At 34.6% G+C, this 19,295-nt stretch overlaps 1 protein-coding gene across 1 annotated transcript; it reads left to right on the forward strand.

The window, feature by feature from the left end:
• The first annotated feature begins 881 nt into the window (after nucleotides 1-881).
• LOC133674260 (pectinesterase-like) lies at nucleotides 882-12,234 on the forward strand. Its single transcript, XM_062095289.1, has 3 exons — nucleotides 882-1,538; nucleotides 1,627-2,083; nucleotides 11,389-12,234. Exons 1-3 carry the CDS (start codon nucleotides 966-968, stop codon nucleotides 12,078-12,080), a joined length of 1,722 nt encoding a protein of 573 aa, XP_061951273.1. The 5' UTR covers nucleotides 882-965; the 3' UTR covers nucleotides 12,081-12,234.
• The last annotated feature ends 7,061 nt before the right edge of the window (nucleotides 12,235-19,295 follow it).

Consider the following 19,295-nt stretch of genomic DNA (forward strand, 5'->3'; position numbering starts at 1 on the left):
ATCATAAAACCTAAAAAGTCAATCCGAAACCTAGATCAAAAGCAAAACAATACAATAAGAACCTAAAAAAATAGACCAACCTTGAACATGCCAAAGAAAACACAATTTAACATAATAGAGAAATGGATGTTTGCATTCTTCCCTACGATTAAAAAAATACGCAGTTCTCTTATTTAATCTCTTTTCCTTAAACCTTGTAGAAGATTGGGCTCGATAAGATTGTAATGCCATCGTCTTGCACTGTGCTGAACCAATCTGTTTAAGAAAATCTAATATTTGATTTACTTGAAGTTCATTTGGGGTCTTGAGCTATATTATAGTAGTCGCTCTTGATTTTTCTCTAAATCCTCCCATTTCTTTAATGCTGGAGGAATTTACATGGCATCATGCCAAAGTGACATGAGTAGTTAATGTTAAAACCATTTGATGGACATGAATTTGAAAAACGCAATTGGTTAAGTTTTCCCTCAAAATGTTTCTCTTAATCGAAAGAAGAAACATGAAACTTTTGTAGTACCAACAAACAAACAAGCTTCAGACATCAAAAATATCTGCAATGATCATCCACTACCTTGTCTGTTCGGTCCCGTTCAGAAGGACATTGGGGCTACTAACATTTATTTCAAGGATTAGGACATGGGCCTTAGGTTGGCAGGCAACATGTGTTACCATTTACTCACCATGTTAGACAACCACTGTTATGATCGAATATGCGAGATGCTCTAGCATCAGAGCAAAGGAAAAGTCTTTACCTCACCCTTAGTTCAAGTTTTTACTTTTTAGTGCATTCTAAATAAATAAATTAAAAAAAAAACAGGCAAAATAATGTTACTTTACTTCATCTACTCAGATCGCCTCCCTATAAGAGGGGAAAAATATCTTGTTGTCCTGTCCACCACAATCTGCTCACACGCTTCCTTCATTCCTAAATAGGCAGCAGCAAGAAAATTTTTCTTGCTCTGATAATGTCGAGCTCCGACAACCACAACACATTAAAGAACAAGAAAAGGCTCTTCTTGAGCTTCTTTTCATCTATCCTACTAGTCACTGCCATTGTTAGCATAGTTGCCGGTGTAACCTCAAGTAAGAATTCCACCGAATCTAACAATGACCACCAAGTAGCTCATACCATCCTGAAATCCTCATGCAGTAGTACATTGTACCCGCACCTGTGCTTCTCAGCATTATCAGCTGTACCAGATGCTAAAAGCAAGATAAAGAGCAAAAAGGATGTAATAGATCTGTCGTTGAATCGAACCATGTCCGCTACCCAGCATAGCTATTACAAAATTCAGAAACTCACCTCTACCCGAAGGAGCTTCACAGAGCGACAAAACACTGCCCTCCATGACTGTCTAGTAATGTTAAATGAAACTCTAGATCAACTCTCCAAGGCTTATCAGGAACTCCAAGACCATCCATCTTTAAAAAAGTCCTCATCAGTACACGCTGATGACCTCAAGATTCTACTCAGTGCTGCAATGACTAACCAAGAAACTTGCCTTGACGGTTTCTCTCATGACAAAGCAGATAAAAAGGTTCAAATTATTATGTTATAGATACTTCTAGAATGAGGCAAAAAGTACTATAGATTCCCTTTTTTCATATCTGCTGTTTCCTTGATAGGTTCGTGAACTATTTATAGATGAAGAAATGCATGTTTACCACATGAGTAGCATTGCATTGGCAATAATCAAGAACGTAACTGACACGGACATGGCTAAGGAGCAAGCTCTATCGTCAGGCAGGAAGCTTGAAGAGGAAAACGGAACAGAATGGCCTGAATGGTTGTCAGCAGGGGACCGGAGGCTGCTGCAGGCAACAACTGTGACTCCTAATGTTGTTGTGGCCGCGGATGGGAGTGGAAACTACCGGACAGTGTCTGAGGCAGTGGCGGCTGCACCAGAAAGAAGTAGTAGCAGATACATTATAAGGATTAAAGCAGGGGTTTATAGAGAGAATGTGGATTTGCCAAGGAGTAAAACCAATATTATGTTCATGGGTGATGGAAGGACAACTACTATCATTACTGCTAGTAGGAATGTGGTTGATGGCAGCACCACATTCAACTCTGCAACTGTTGGTGAGTCTTCTCTATACAACTCAATTGGATTATGTTTTCCAAATATTTCCTCAGTTATTACTAGTAGTATTTAGAGCAAAAAATAGCAGCTTAATGTGCTTATATTTAGCTTTTGCCTTGTCTGTAATCACATGCTTAGATCGAAAAGCCACAATAGTCAAGAACACTATTAATAAGTACCCAAATGTGATTGTGCATTCATTAATGACTCATGATTGTTCCAATTGATGGTTATACTAAACCAAGGCTATTGTGTTATTTAGTTTTGCTCTTAAAAAATGTCGGTCACTGCTATTCTAGTGCTGGTCAAAAAGTTTAATTAGGACAACAGAACTGGACATAGCAGGACGATATTGACTTCGATTTGCAAGAGCTGATATGGATAGAACTCATAATTCGTAGGTTTTTTCTTTTTAAAAATAGCATGTGTTTTTTTTATATAAAATAACATAGTTTGTACATATCATAAATAAAAAAAATATAATATTTAAACTTGTTGTTATTAAAATTTATAATATTTTAAAATAAAATATAAAATGAGTTGCAAAGAGGAAAGAGATGACCCCACTAATATATATCATATGAAAAATATCGACAAAACGAATTCTATGATATTAATAAAGGTTACCAATAATAATTCAAGTATGTCACACTTACCTCCCAAAAGTGGTTGATGGCTCACTTGCCTTTAACAACAAGTATGACTCACTCGAATAAATGTTGGTAATTTTCTTTAATGTTGTTAGTTTTGTCTTATCATGATCTTTCTGATAGTACTGGTGGTGTTATAAATAGAACTTTTTTGTTCTTCTAGTGTCTTTTTCTTTGTTTATTTCTTTCATTTTCTCAGTTAAGAATAATAGAATGACTTGAGTTGTATCTTAGCCAACCGATCATATATATATATATATGGCAGCACACAGCAGTAACTGTAGGAATTAAAACATTAGAATAATCCTACATTAATTCCTATATACATGTTATACATTCTATAATATGCTCCCTTAAGCCGAGTGTGGAGGATCGACCTGAAGCTTATAACAAAACGTAGTAAAAGAAGCAGCAGATATGGGCTTAGTGAAGACATCTGCAAGTTGATCTTGAGAGGGAATAAAACAAATTTGAATCTCTTTCTTTGCAACTCGATCTCGTACAAAGTGATAATCCACCTCAACATGTTTAGTAAGAGCATGGAAAATAGGATTCGCTGAGAGATAGGTGGCGCCAAGGTTATCACGCCAAATGGTGGGACCAGAGACAAAAGGGAACCTGTAGATCTATTAACAAATATTGAAGTCAGATGACCTTAGTAGTACCGTCTGCTGAGGCTTTATACTCAGCCTCAATAGAAGAACGAGCAATTGTGTGTTACTTGCTGGACTTCCATGAGATTGTCGTCTGACCAAAGAAGATAAGGTAACCACCCGTACATAGATTTGCGATCATCAATACTACTAGCTCAATCTGCATCTGTAAAACCATGTAGAGCAAGGGAGGAACCTTAAGTGATATGGAAACCATAAGATGTTGTACCTTTAAGGTAGCATAGAATACGTTTAACGGCGACCCAATGAGAATCTGTAAGAGCATGCATAAACTAACAAACTCTTTAACAGCAAAGCAGATATTTGTTCGAGTAAAGGTAAGATATTGAAGAGCACCCATAATTTGATGAAACCATGTAAGATCAGAGAATATATTTGTGATGACACAACATCAAACTCATACTTGTAAACTGAACTTTAATACCTAGAAAGTAGTGAACTGCACCTAAGTCACGAAGCTTGGATTTAGAGCTCAGTAACTATATTAGGTGATAGAGCATAGCAGAGTTGCTACCCGTAAGCAGAATATCATCAACATACACCAAAAGATAAAAGATATTAGTACCATCAAACAAGATAAACAAAGAGATGTCAACCTTGGAGGCATGAAAACCAATGAAGAGCAGAAAACCACTAAGATGAGTGTACCATACCCGTGGTGCCTATTTTAAATCATACAATGACTTGTGCAATCTACACATATGAGATGGAAGAGTAGAGTCAACAAAACCTAGAGGTTGTTTCATATAGACCTCTTCAATAAAAAAAAACCATTGAGAAAGGCATTATGAATATCAAGTTGATGAATCTTCCAATTGTGTGAAACCGCAATGGAGAAGACTAACCTGATGGTGGCCTATTTAGTAACTGGACTGAAAGTTTCAGAATAATCAATGTCTTCTTGTTGGGTAAAGCCTCTAGCAACTAGGCGTGCTTTATAACGCTCAATGTTTCGTCAACATGACACTTGATTTGATACACTTATCTACTGCCAACAACATTTATCGAAGGATGAAAGGGAACTAAAGACTAAGTGTGATTAGAGCGCAAGGTCTTGATCTCATCACACATATCATTATGCTAAACCACATACCTGTCAGGATCAGAGAATACAAGAGGTTCAGAGGTGGAAGAGAGCATTACACGAGATGAAGTAATAACAGCGACATTAGAAGCAACCAGATTTATTGTCTTCGACTACCACGGCCGAAGAACCATAGGATGTCTGTTAACTAAGGGTGGTGATGCAGGAGAAGACAATGAAAATGAGGTGCCTTAATGCAATGGATAAGAAGAGAAATCAACCACCAAATTCAGGTCAGCTAAAAGGACAAAGGAAGAATCTGCTGCAAGCAAAGGACTGGCAGCAAATGTGGGACTCACAATAGAGGTAGAATCTGTAGCAGCTTTGGCGCTGGCAAAATAAGAAGAAGCAGGGGATTGTCCCAACACCAGCAGAGGTGTCATGCTAGAAACTAAAGGAGACCAATCGACAAGTTGTACCTGCATTAGAATGGTTAGACAAACATGCATGTGGTGGGGAAGGGAAGAGTTGAGGTTGTGGCGAGTGAGCAGAGAGGGGTGGTAGAGCAGTGGTGAAGGAAGGATGGTGAGGGGCTGTAGGGGTGTTAAACATTGATGAATATAGCAGATTTGGGAGGAGGGTAGTGACAGGTTGGATGGAGGGAGTAACTGAAACCTTTGCAATCTGTTCAGAATTAGTAAATGGAAACACATGTTCATGAAAACAGACATGACGAGAGATATAAATGTGTTGAGATGCAATGTTAAGACATTGATGACCAAGGTGAGAGGAGTTGTAACCAAAAAACACACATGGAGAGGAATGAAAATCTAATTTATGATTGTTATAAGGACACAAGAAAGGAAAGCAGAGACACCCAAAAGTTTGCAAAAAATAATAATCAGGAGAACGTTGAAACAGAAAATCAAATGGGGATTTATTTACAAGAACAAGAGTAGGCATGTGATTTATAAGATAAATAGAAGTTTCAAAGGCATAGTTCCAAAATCAGAATGGTGCTCTACATTGTCCTAAAAGAGTAAGTCTGGTTTCTACAATATGTCTATGACAACTTTCTACTATGTCATTTTATTCGTGAGTGTGAAGACAAATCAAACGATGATAAATACCAATGGTCTGAAAGAAAGTGGATAGTTTGTAGTATTCACCGCCCCAATCAGTTTCAACAGATTTTATTTTTAATAAAAATTGATGCTCAACGAGAGTCTTAAATTGGTGAAAGACAGAATAAACATCAGACTTGGCAACAAAAGGGTAATACCATATGTATTTTATATATACATCAACAAAGATAACAAAATAACAATAGTCATTCAAAGAAAAAAGAGTAGGACCCCATACATCACTAAAAATTAATTCAAACAGAGCAGAAGTTTTATGACCCGTAGGTCCTAAAGACAGACACGATGATTTTTCTAATGGACAACTTTGATATTGAAAATTAAAACGTTTGTTATTACAAATAATCTTATTTTTTTAGACTAATAATTGAAAAATACAATAAGTAGGATGACCTAGTTAACGATGCCATAAATCTGTAGAAGCAGAGATGCAAGGAGACCAGTAGGCTTGGGAAACTAACGTGACAAAAGACTTGGATAAAGTATGGAAACTATCTTTACTCTGACTTGAGAGGAGTACTTCATTGGTGTTGAGATTCTTGACATAAAATACAAACGAGTGAAATTCAAAAGAAACATTATTATCGAGACAGAATTTTTAAATAGAAAGCAAACGTTTCGTAATATGCAGAACATGAAGAACGTTAGACAAAGTGAGAGAACGATGTGGTGTATATATTTTAGTATGACCGCTATAGGATATGGAAAGTCTCTTATCATCACCAATATGCAAATTATCATTACAAAGATATGGTCTTGAAGCAACCAAAGTTACAAGATCAGATGTAATGTATTCATTTGCACCAGTGTCCAGAAACCAATCGGCAGTACCTGTTGAGGAGACATTTCTCAGTGCCAGATTTGCACTAGGCTGCTGTCTATAGGTATTGCATTGTCGTGGTCGAACAAATTAATTACCCTAACTTAAATAAACAAGATAGTATAGAACAAGTAAGGGGTTGATCCCACGAGGAAACTTCAAGTCATATTTTTATGCTAAATGATATGGAATTTTGGAAGGGGTTGGAGATTATCTAGGCTAAAGCAAAAGTAAACAGAAAAAAGAAATCAATGCTAAATCAAAGAAAATCAAAATTTATCAAGAAAAACAAACTTTAGTCGCAAGTAAACATCCACCTACAGAAATCAGAACTGATTATGGAAATGAAATGTCAACTTATACTCTAAATATTTATCTTTTCTTATGTTGATTAGTTAATAGATTCGTTGTATAACTAATCCTAACCATCAAACAACCACAATGTCCGCAATAGTAATTTAATTTAAACTCAGTTACTTCACAAGTTCATATACCACAACTCCGGTTTTGATATCGAACTTAGCAATAGATTATCTACAATATTAACTTAGAATTTGCTCTAGAAATTAAAATGAACAATCATAGGAAAAATAAGTATAGGAAAACAAACATATTCATCATATAAACTAAAAAGAAAAGGTAAAATAAATCTCACAGTTCTTGAAATCCGAAGGTTTTTGTGTCCTTGTAACCAAGAAAAAAAGTTTAGCTTTGCATGTATACTGAACAATTAATGAAGAAAACATGATTTCGGGTTCTGTTGGAGGAATGTGTGTTTTTTCTCGCTTGGCTAGTTGTCCCTTCTTTTCCTTTTTCTCTTTCTTTTTATATCTTAGGAAACCTTAATCCTTTTTCTACAAAATAGTCCTTTCCTAACTAGACAATTTACATTTAAGCCTTTCAACAACTATTTTCCTAAAAAAGGAGCAATAGCCTTACATAAAATCTTCAAGCTTTGACTTTTAAGAAGTACTATGGACTTGTTTCTTCACAAAACCTGTCTTCTGGCAGAATTCATATGTCATCTTAGAAAAATCATATCTCTATCATATAAGCTCTTTTTCTGCTAAAATTTGGTAAGCTGATAGGTCTTCGAGTCAGGAATCCAACAAAACTGATTTTTCATCAAATGGACTTATGTAGCTCAAGATATTCAAGTCGGCATGGTCGAAAGTCAAAACTAGCAGAATGCGAGATTTGACTTTGAAGGCTATGATTTTCATTCTCTTTCACTTTTTATTTTTCTTTCCTTATATGTGTAAAAAGGTATGGATGTTAGCTTTCTAATTACATTAGAATCACTTCTTTTCAACCTCTATAACTCAAACTCTGCATAAAATATCGACTGGAGGTCAAATTTGTCAATTATCTCCAATTTACTTCTTTTTTAATCTTTCATTTAAAAGTGCCTTCAAAACATAAAACAAAGAATATCAAGGAATTTTATATATAAAACATAAGCAAAACACTAGGTAAATGTGGGTAAAACTATCAAATAATATGGTTTCATCAATAGCCCCGGTGTTGAAATTGAGGGCAGTGAAGGGTTGTTTAGCCATATATTTGGCACAATTGGCAGCGTGTATTCTGCCCCTTGTTGCGCTGCCAATTTCCCTGTCAATTGCCTTGTTTGCCATCACTGTTGGAGGAGCTATGGAGGCTGAGGAAATCTGGTATGGACGCAGCAAACCTGTTCCCTCTGCTGCTGAACTGGTTGGGACGCCATCCTCTATGGAAACGGCCCCTGTTGCGACCAAAATTTCTAAAGGACTGTCTTTGAGAGATAAAGGCTGAAGGGGGGTTATTGGGCATGGGCAATAAATGTGCATTGATGACAGTAAACCCCATGGATAGAAGGAACATTTTGTGAAGAAATCCATGTGTTAGAAGATGACTATGAAGATCAGCATACAAGAGAGGTTCTGCCTTGGTCACTAGGCTTGTTACTGTAACAGCCCAGCCAACATGCTGTATATTTTTCGCTTTAGGCCTTACCGCCCTCACAGTTTTGTTCCTGGAGACGCGAGCCCACTTATGAGCCTGATGCCCCAAAACATGTACAACATATTAGCAACCCTTACCTGTCAATGTGGGATATTACAATTACTAAGTCCTTAAACTCTCTTTGAAGGCCATGAAACATATATAAGTTGAAATCCTCCAACAAAACAGGTCGGCCAGTAGCAACTAACTCATCAAATAATGCCTTATCTTTTTGCATAAATTAAGTTACCGACTTATCATCTTGTTGAAGATCTTAAAGGGAGCCATAAAGTTGCATAATACGAGAATTTGATGTGGAAGCTAGAGCTTGCTCAAGTGTGAGCTAGACAAAACTTGCAGTCAACAATAAGATGGAGAACTTTCATGGATAACGAAGAAATCAAAGCACTTAGAATAAGTTGGTCATGTTGTTTCTAATGAAGAAAGCACTAATTTACTTGAAGAGAGGTACTATCAACAGTAAGAACGTGTGGAGAAGGGCAAGAGTTTGAGCCATCAACAAACCCGAAAACTCCTTGGCCTAGGAGATACTGTTTCATCTGCATTCACCAATATAGATAATTGGTGTTTGTTAACTTGAGAGAGATGATTTGGTGAGTATGCGAGAGGGAGACAATGGTAGGGCAGAAGCTGCAGAAACAGCAGCAGAAGAAGGCTGCAACAGAGTATTGTTTAGGTTAAAAAGGGTGTGGCCACCATCTATAAGTTGTGGCCACGGCAGAATAGAGGTAGAGGAGGAAGCTGGAGGCTACGATGAGGAGTCCCTTGCAGAGGGGAGAGGAAGTGTTTTAATTTATTTAGGGCTCTGATACCAAGTTGAGAATAATAAAATGACTTGAGTTGTATCTTAGCCAACCTTTTCTATTTATATATATGTGGCAGTACACGACAGTAATTGTAGGAATCACAACGTTGGAATAATTCTACATTAATCCCTATACATATATATACATGATATACATTCTATAATATTTTATCTCTTTTTATGGTACGAGTATCGCACGCAGAGATTTGGTTTGCCTCCAATGTCGTTTTATTTTTTCTTTCTTTATTTTTCTCTCTCATCTTAATTACAACACCACTAGTATCATAAAAAATAGTATCGATAAGATAAATTCAACAACACCAATGAAGATCACCAACGGTGACCCAAGTGGGTCACTAGTTATCTCTAGATCATAAGTGTGGCACACTCAGGTTACCATTAGTGGCCTTTCTTGGTGTCGTTGAATTCGTCTTGCTGATTTTTTTTTTATGAAGCCAATGGTATCATAATCAAAGCTTTGTTATGCCTCCAAGGTCTCTTTTGTTATTTTTTTCTCTCTCCTCTCTCTTCTCTTCTCGTAGGCAACTCATTTCATATTTTTTAAAAAATGTTATGATTCTGAATATTACTTTCTTACAATTAAAATATATATAAACTACGTTATTTTATTATTTTTTAAAAAAAATATGTTATTTCTCTAATATTTTCTTTAAAAAAATATATGCTAATCGACAAAAATAGCCTAATGTTACGTGTACATACTTTCCTAAAACATCGAAGCCACCAAAGATGGTAGCTAGTAGATGGTGCCTCCTGCCTTAGTTATGGGGACCGGAAATGAACGGGCTTGGCCTGGAGCTTTTACTGATGCCAGCTGCCAGATGGTTAGAATTTGCATGGCGTAATAAATGCAGAAACAATTTCCAATTTGTATTTTGAGAAGTATATATAAATGTATTTTGGATCTTTCAAAATTTTAGATAAAACAACTGCATTAACAGGTCATAGTTAGATATGGGACGTTGTTTTTTTACAATTGATGTGATGTTTAGATGATTTAGGCGCGTGGTCTGATGTGGATTGGATATGATTTCAGATAAAGAAAAGTCAGCAATTACGCGAACAAAATTTAGTGGTAGTTTAGTAATGTAAATCGTGGTTGAGGGTCATCTGTAGCCATTATTTTTTTTGGTATTACCTATTATTTATTAAGGTTACGTTGCAGGTTTATTAAAGCTGTATTTTGCTATTTCTTATACGCGGAAAAATTATTAAACAATAGAGCCATGCTCCACTAAATAGTAGAGCATGGCTCTATTATTCACATGCCGGCCGAATCGAATGTGGTTCAAAGTTAAAAATGCATTGAATCGGGTCCGATCCAGTAAAATAAAAAAATTATTTGTTATTTTTAATTGTGTTTTATTTGAAAAACTGGTGTTAAACATTATTTAATGACATTACATAAATTAAACGGAGATCACTTGATGACATGGCATTTGCAGAATTTGATCATAATCCAAATTTTATTCTTGATGATATTTTACCTGATGTTGTTGCGCGCTTAAGAAACCATGAAAAATATAGTCCTTGTTGGGTAGATTTCGTACGTGATGAAATTGCATATAGTTTAATGAAACAATAAAAAATATTTGATATCAATATTATTTATTTCATGATATAATAATAGTAGTTAAATCTACAATATTTAAATTAAAAATCATTAATATATATATATATATATATTATTTTATAATCTCAATTTGAAAATCATTCTTTTAACCAAACACATTAAATTACTTTTTATTCAACCTCAATTTCAACCACAGTTTTAACCAAATATATTTTTCCAAACCAACCTTAACTAAAAGTATTTTTTATAAAACAACATTTTTCAAACTACAACAACAACAGCTATCGTGATACCAAAAACACTTTCTTCAATTTCCAATTTTGAGAAGCATATATATATAATGTGGATGTTTGAATGCTATTCACTGAGACAATAAGATAATGGAGAATTTAATGTTATTAGTAAGACACAAAGAAAATAGAAAAACTGGAAATATAACGAAGAATTAACATGCTTGGTCTTGAGTTCTTTTTGTTTTAGTTTTTTTTTTTATATTTGAGTGTATGTTTGAATTCATGATTAAGTCCAATTTCTTCTGCAAACTATTGGGTACGTTTTAAACATAGTTTAAGGAGTTTCATTGTCTTGCAGCTGCTGTTGGAGACGGATTCTTGGCCAGGGATATAACATTTCAAAATTCAGCAGGACCATCAAAACACCAAGCTGTTGCAATTCGTGTGGGATCAGACCTCTCAGCATTCTATAGGTGTGGCATGATAGCATACCAGGATACCCTCTATGTACATTCACTTCGCCAATTCTATGTTAGTTGCATCATAATTGGCTCTGTAGATTTTATATTTGGTAACGCAGCAGCTGTATTCCAAGACTGTGACATACATGCCCGTCGCCCCAATCCAGGCCAAAAGAATATGGTTACAGCACAAGGCCGCAATGACCCTAATGAAAACACAGGCATAGTAATCCAAAAATGCAGGATTGGTGCAACTCAAGATTTGCTAGCCGCGAAGAGCAGTTTCCGTTCATATTTAGGCAGACCATGGAAGCTGTACTCAAGAACTATCATAATGCAGACAGAGATAAGCGATATTATAGACCCTGCTGGTTGGTTTGAGTGGGATGGTGACTTTGCTCTCGATACATTGGTCTATAGAGAGTATCAGAATACTGGACCAGGAGCTAACACTGCCAATAGGGTGAATTGGAAAGGTTTCAAGGTGGTTTCTAGTGCGATTGAGGTACAGCCCTTTATTGCTAGAAATTTCATTGGTGGGGCTAGTTGGTTGCCTTCCACTGGTTTTCCTTACTCTCTTGATCTTTAATTTCAAAGCTCGATGTATCTATTTATCTTAAGTTGCATGTATCTTGTGCTTGTTGTACTGGAATCAAGTTCTCGATGGAAGATAAACTTTATTTCCAGAATCTAATAATGTTGCATGTATATTTTTAATTAAATCCATGCACTATCCACATAAATACTTTGTATTTGGTCTAGTGTTTGTATTAATATAGTTCATATTATTTGGTATTGAAGGAAAAAAAAGGATTTGAGTCCTATATGACAGGTCAACAACTCAATCCATATTAATATTGTCTATTTTACTAAGGAAATATAAAGAAAATTGATAAAAATTATGTCTTATTATAGTTTTGTAATCTCCACATTAACTATTGTCCATTACCCTATATATATATATATATATATATATATATATATATATATATATTTCTAAAAAAGTATCTTTATAAGAAAGATCAACAATGTATTGTTTTTTTTTCTAGAAAACATTAGATAGGTCGGAACAAATTTGTTGTTCAATCTTATTTTGTAAATCAGTGAATTTTATTTTTAAAACAGAATTTTGTAATTGTTTCTCAATGCAACAAAAAGAAACATGGTTTTTTAAATCATGCAATTGAAATTGTTTACCATGAATTAATGCGTTTATGTATGTATGGATAGAGCACACTTTGATCAAATTTAGTTGTCTCTAAATCAAAAATTTCTTTATTTCAAACTCATGTCCATTTCCTCGGCCATTATATATACCAAGGTACTGTAACACCCATAGAGAGATCTTTATCTTTTACAAATAAATTTCCTGATAAAATTACTGATAAAACTCAGTTGCAACGATTTTTAACGAGTCTTAATTATGTTTTGAATTATTATCCCAACATTAGTTATCTAGCCAAACCTTGAATTGTTTACCATGAATTAATGCGTTTATATGATATGTATGGATAGAGCACACTTTGATCAAATTTAAATTTCTAGTCTTAGATTTTTCTAGAAATGGAAAAACAAGTTTGATGTTATTGATTTTGAAAGTAATGCAGTCATGATGTGCTTTGTATGGAGTAATCATATCAATAAATGGAGTTCCAAGAATAATATATATATATATATATATATATATATATATATATATAAAAGGTTGGCTAACTAATAGATTAAACCTCCTATTATTCTCAACTTGGTATCAGAGCCCTAACAATTTAAAACTATTTTTTCCTTCTCTCCAATGGACTCTTGTTCTCAGCCACCAGTGTAGACTTCCTCTCCTCCTCAGCCACCGGTGCAAACTTCCTCCTCCCTGTCTGGTTTGGAGGCTTCCCTGCTCCTATTGTACTTCTACAGAACTTCTCTTCCTCTATTCTGCACTCTTCTCTTGCTATTGTTGGCCAAAATCTTGCCACCATGAATGTTTCAAATTTGCAGACTTCCTCTATTGTTATTGTTGTCGTCCATTTTTCTTCTGTGGATGTTATTGTTCCACTCTTCAATACTTATTAAGTTATTTCTCTAAAACTTACAAACAAAAATTACTTATATTGGCAAATACAGATGAAGTCATATCTCTTTGGACAATGTGTTTCCCACTTTGTTGATGGCTTCTTCTCGTGTCCTTCTCCTCATGTGGTTGTTGTTGATGGTATTTCTGTTCAAGATAATCATTCTTTTCTTCATTGGAAACAACTGGACCAACTTATTCTAAGTGCACTACTTTCTTCTCTTTCAATGGATGTTCTCCATTGTTGATTGTCAAACTTCTTAATATATTTGGCATACTCTTGAGCAAGCTCTTGCTTCTCCATCTAATTCTCATATTATGAAACTTCATGGTTCCTTTCAAGATCTTCAACAAGGTGATGATTCGGTCACTATGTTTATGCAAAAAGCAAAGGCATTATTTGATGAATTAGTTGTTGCTGGCCAGCCAATTTCACTAAAAGACTTTAATTTGTAAGTGTTTTATGGTCTTCGAGATGAGTTCAAAAACTTGGTAACAAGTCTCATGACCAAAGTAGAATCTCTTTCGTATGTAAATCTTCATAGCCATCTCTTAATTCATTAGTTTTATTCACAAGACCTCCCTTTAATCCATGGGTGTTGCTATTGTCAATGCTCCTTTACTACCCACGCCAAACCAACTCTCTTCAGCTCTTATTGCCCAACATCAGTCTTCTGGTTCTTTTCGTAAAGGCAGAGGACACTTTCATAAAGGGTGGTGTCCCAATTCTAGTAACGACAAAGGACAAAGGTCTGCTTCCAAGTCTGATTTTCACAGCTTCAATAAGTCTTCCAATAATGACTAGAGGTAAGGAAATTGGCATCGAGACAGGGGCATTATGGCTCTTCACAGTGGTCTAATATCTGATGCCAATTATGTCAAGTATTCGGCCACTCAGCCCCTCAATGTGCTCAACTTCAAAGTCATAGCAAGCAGCCTAGTGCAAATCTGGCGTTGAGCAATATTTTCTCAATAGGTTCAATCAATTGGTTTCCTGACACTGGTGCTAATCAACACATCACACCTAATCTTGCAAATCTGAAGGGGTTCGAACCATATCTTAATAATGATCACTTGCATGTTGGTGATGGTAAGGGACTTCTCATATCTAATATTGGTCATACTAAGTTAAATACACCGCATTATACCTTCACTTTTTCTAAAGTTCTTTATATCCCACGTATTCAAAAACCTTTGCTTTCTCTTTAGAAATTTTATCTTGATAACAATGTTTATTTTAAATTTCACCCATTTGTGTTTTATATCAAGGATCTCAACACTAAGGTATTGCTACTTCTCAGTCAGAGTAAAGATGATCTCTATGTTGTGTTCGAGTCTTCTGCCATGCCAATTCCTTAAGCTTATTGGTCTCATTACATGTCTGTTTCTGTTGATCTATGTCATTGTCGACTAGGTCATCCTATCTTCTATATTTTCAATTTTTTAGCCTCAAAAAATAAAATTGCTTGTAGCTCTAAACGCTTTAATTTTTAGTGTCAAGTTTGTCCATTAGAAAAATCAATGCATTTGTCTTTAGGACCTACGAGTCACAAAACTTATGCTCCACTTGAATTAATTTTTAGTGATGTTTGGGATCCTGCTCCTGTCTTTTCATCTAATGGTTTTTGCAATTTTGTTATTTTTGTTGATGCTTATACAAAATATATATGGTATTATCCTCTTGTTGTGAAGTCTGATGTTTTCTCTGTTTTTCATCAATTTCAAACTCTCGTTGAGCGTCAATTTTTGCTAAAAATTAAATTTGTTCAAACTAGTTTGGGTAGTTAATACTACAAGTTATCCACTTTCTTTCAGACTATTAGTATTTATTATCATTTGATTTGTCCTCATACTAATGAACAAAATGGAACAGTTGAACATCGACATAGGCATATTATGGAAACTAATCTTACTCTTTTAAGACAGTGTAAAACACCCATTACAATTTTAGAATTATGCTTTTAAAACCTTAGTTTATCTTATCAATCAAATGCCTATTGTTGTCCTAGACAATAGATCTTCTTATGATTGTCTTTTTCAAATGTCTCTTGATTATCATTTTTTGCGTACATTTGGGTGTCGTTGTTTTCTGTTTTTGCATCCCTATTATAATCATAAATTAGATTTTTCTCTCCTCTCCATATGTGTTTTTACGATATTGCTCTTCTCATCTTGGTTATCGTTCTCTTGACATCGCATCTCAACGTGTTTATATCTCTCATCATATCTGTTTTCATGAACATATTTTTTCTTTTAACAGATTTAAACAAATTGCATAATCTACCTCTCACTCTCCATTTGACCCTACTCTTCTACCCAATCTCCTCATCTGCTCACTGTTTCACTCTCCTATGATTACCTCCTCTTAGCTTATCCACTTGCATGCCCCTCCCTCTCATACACTTGTTTCTGCTCACCTACAACAACTCGATAATTTCCCTCATCCATCACTATATGCATGTTTATTTAATAATCATACTGCAGGTACAGGTTTAGCCCCCTCTACTTTACAGCATATTAGAACTATTATTGTTGGTTCTCCTGGTTGTCCTACTATTGTTTCACCATTGTTTGCAAGCTCTGCCTCTGCTACTACTGATAGGCTAAGTTTAGTTGTTGACCTGTCCTTTTATTCATTGCAGCAAGATCCTCCTTCACAATCACCTCTACCTGCATCACCACCTATGGTTAGTAGGCATCCTATGGTTCTTCATCCGCGACAGTTGAAGACAACCAATCTGACTGCTTTTATCGCCACCACTAACACTCCTACCTCTCAGGTTGTTTCGCCTCCTACCTAAAAACCACTTACCTTTTCTGATGCTGATAAGTACAATGCTTAGCGTGATGCTATGAAGGTTGAAATTCAAGTGCTACATTCCAATGACACTTGGTCCTTGATTCCTTTTCATCCTTCAATGAGCATTGAATGTTATAAGACTCGATTGGTTATTTGAGGCTTTTGTCAACTGGAAGGTATTGATTACTTTGAGACTTTCACTTCTATTATTAAGCAAGCCATTATTCAATTAATTTTCACAGTTACGGTGTCTCATGGTTGGAAAATTAATCAACTTGATATTCATAATGTCTTTCTTAATGGGACACTTGACAAAGAGGTCTATATACAACAACCTCCAAGTTTTGTTGACTCAATTCTCTCTTCTCATGTGTGTCGATTGCATAAATCCTTATATGGCTTGAAACAAGCTTCTTAAGCATGGTACACTCAACTTAATGATTATCTCATCTCTATTAGCTTTCATGCTTCGAAGGTTAACACCTTATTGTTCATGCTTCGAAGGTTGATGATATTTTTTATCTTCTAATCTATGTTGATGATATTCTATTAATCGAAAGCAACCCAATCTTACTTCACATATTGATTTAGGTGTCGAGCTTAGAGTTTAAGCTTCGGGATTTAAAAGCTATTCATTATTTTTTGGGCATTAAGGTTCATCCTACTCCTTTAGGTCTCATGCTAAGGCAAGATAAATATGTTCTTGACATTTTTCACTAAACATGTATATCCTCTTACAAGCCTATTCATACTCCTATTTCTACATCAAAGGTTACTGTCATATCAGATTGTTTGTTCTCTGATCCTACACATTTTCAACAAAGTCTATTAGTATATGCATGCTCCTGTATATTCACATTGGGCTGTCATTAAATGCATTATATGTTATCTTAAAGGTACTACCTCCTTTGGTCTTCACATCACGCATAGCTCTCTTTTTTCCTTGCATGGTTTTACAGATGCTGATTAGGCTAGTAATGTTGATAATCGTAAATCTACGGGTGGCTATCCTTTTTTTTTAGCCAATCACCAATTTCCTGAAAGTCTGGGAAACAACGTACTGTTGCTCGATCTTCTATTGAAGCTAAATATAAAGCCTTAGCTTATGGCACTTCTGAGGTCATATGGCTTCAATATTTATTGTCAGATCTGTAGATTACTCCTCTTCAGTGCCTATGATTTGGTGTGATAATTTGGGTCCTACTTACTTGTTTGTCAAACCTATCTTTCATGCTCATACTAAATATGTTGAGGTTGATTATTATTTTTTTCATGACAGAGTTGCTACAAAAGCCATTCAGATTTGCTTTATTTCTTCTAAGGATTAGCTTGCAGTGTTCTCACAAAACCTCTCTCTGCTTCCTCCTTTACTGCTCCTCAGTTTAAACTTTAAGTAAAATCTCCAGCCTCAGTTTGAGGGGGCATATTATAGTGTTGTAATCTCTACATTAACTATTTGACATTGCCAGATTACAACACTATAATATCCTCCCTCAAACATATATATATATATATATATATATATATATATAGGGAGAGAGAGAGAGAGAGAGAGAGAGAATGAATGTTGGCTAACTAATAAGTTAAGCCTCTTATTATTCTCAACTTGTCATGATAATAATGGTCAATGATTGTAACTCTTCAACGTTGTAAATACATGTATGTTAACGATAACAACAAAGAAGTAACAAAGAAGAAATTAAAAATAAATAAATGTTCTCTCTATGATTTGGTGTGATAATTTGGGTCCTACTTACTTGTTTGTCAAACCTATCTTTCATGCTCGTACTAAACATATTGAGGTTGATTATTATTATTTTCATAACAGGGTTGCTATAAAAGCCATTCAGATTCGTTTTGTTTCTTCTAAGGATTAGCTTACAGATGTTCTCACAAAACCTCTTTCTGCTTCCTCCTTTACTGCTCCTCAATTTAAACTTCAAGTAAAATCTCCAGCCTTAGTTTGAGGGGGCATATTATAGTGTTGTAATCTCTACATTAACTATTTGACATTGCCACATATATATATATATATATATATATATAGAGAGAGAGAGAGAGAGAGAGAGAGAGAGAGAGAGAGAATGTTAGCTAACTAATAAGTTAAACCTCTTATTATTCTCAACTTGTCTTGATAATAATGGTCAACGATTGTAACTCTTCAATGTTGTAAATATATGTATGTTAACAACAACAAAGAAGTAACAAAGGAGAAATTAAAAATAAAAAATAAATAAATGTTCTCTCTCAAAGCAAACTCTGTATTTATTCTTAGAAGAATTGTTTCTACAAATAAATTATACTTAGACATTGAACAAAAAGCGTAGTTCTTTTATTATTTATTATGATTATGCTTAAAGTAGTGACACGAATCTTCTAGTACATGTTTATTTTGTTTCTCTTTTATTTTTTTTATTTTATTTCTCCCTTATATTATTTTATTCAACATTAGTATTAAAGCATATTATTACTTTTCCCTAGTCTAAATAACATATCTGATATGTTTATAACATGTTTTTCAATTTAAAAAAACAAATAAAAGTTTATTGGGGTTGGAACTTAAACTTTCTGGTATATACCTAATTCTATAGATATATACTACTAGAATTTATATGCACATGTGCATCTAACTCTTTGAATTTGGTGTTTGTGAATGGTTGGTGCCAAGGTTGTCAAAAATGCTTTTTTGACATGATACGGAATATACAATATATACTCGAATAGTAAAATCGTAAGTAAAATATTTTAACTAATTATATATTAACAATTTCAATCAAGTAATAATTAACAATATAACGCAATTAAAATAAAAATAAAATAGATAATAGAAAAGTCCAAACATCTTTATTTTATTCAAATTGAAACCTCTACTTCTTGGACAAATCGACTCACTTACTTCGTCATTTACAAGAGAGTCCCTTCAAATTTCGATAGACCATTTA

Source organism: Populus nigra, chromosome 15, assembly GCF_951802175.1.
Source record: "Populus nigra chromosome 15, ddPopNigr1.1, whole genome shotgun sequence".
NCBI classification, from domain to species: domain Eukaryota; kingdom Viridiplantae; phylum Streptophyta; class Magnoliopsida; order Malpighiales; family Salicaceae; genus Populus; species Populus nigra.

Coding starts and splice junctions, on each gene's coding strand:
- LOC133674260 (XM_062095289.1), top strand. CDS start 966: ATGTCGAGCTCCGACAACCACAACACATTAAAGAACAAGAAAAGGCTC. Junction 1,539..1,626: donor ATGACAAAGCAGATAAAAAG/GTTCAAATTATT, acceptor TTTCCTTGATAG/GTTCGTGAACTATTTATAGA. Junction 2,084..11,388: donor ATTCAACTCTGCAACTGTTG/GTGAGTCTTCTC, acceptor ATTGTCTTGCAG/CTGCTGTTGGAGACGGATTC.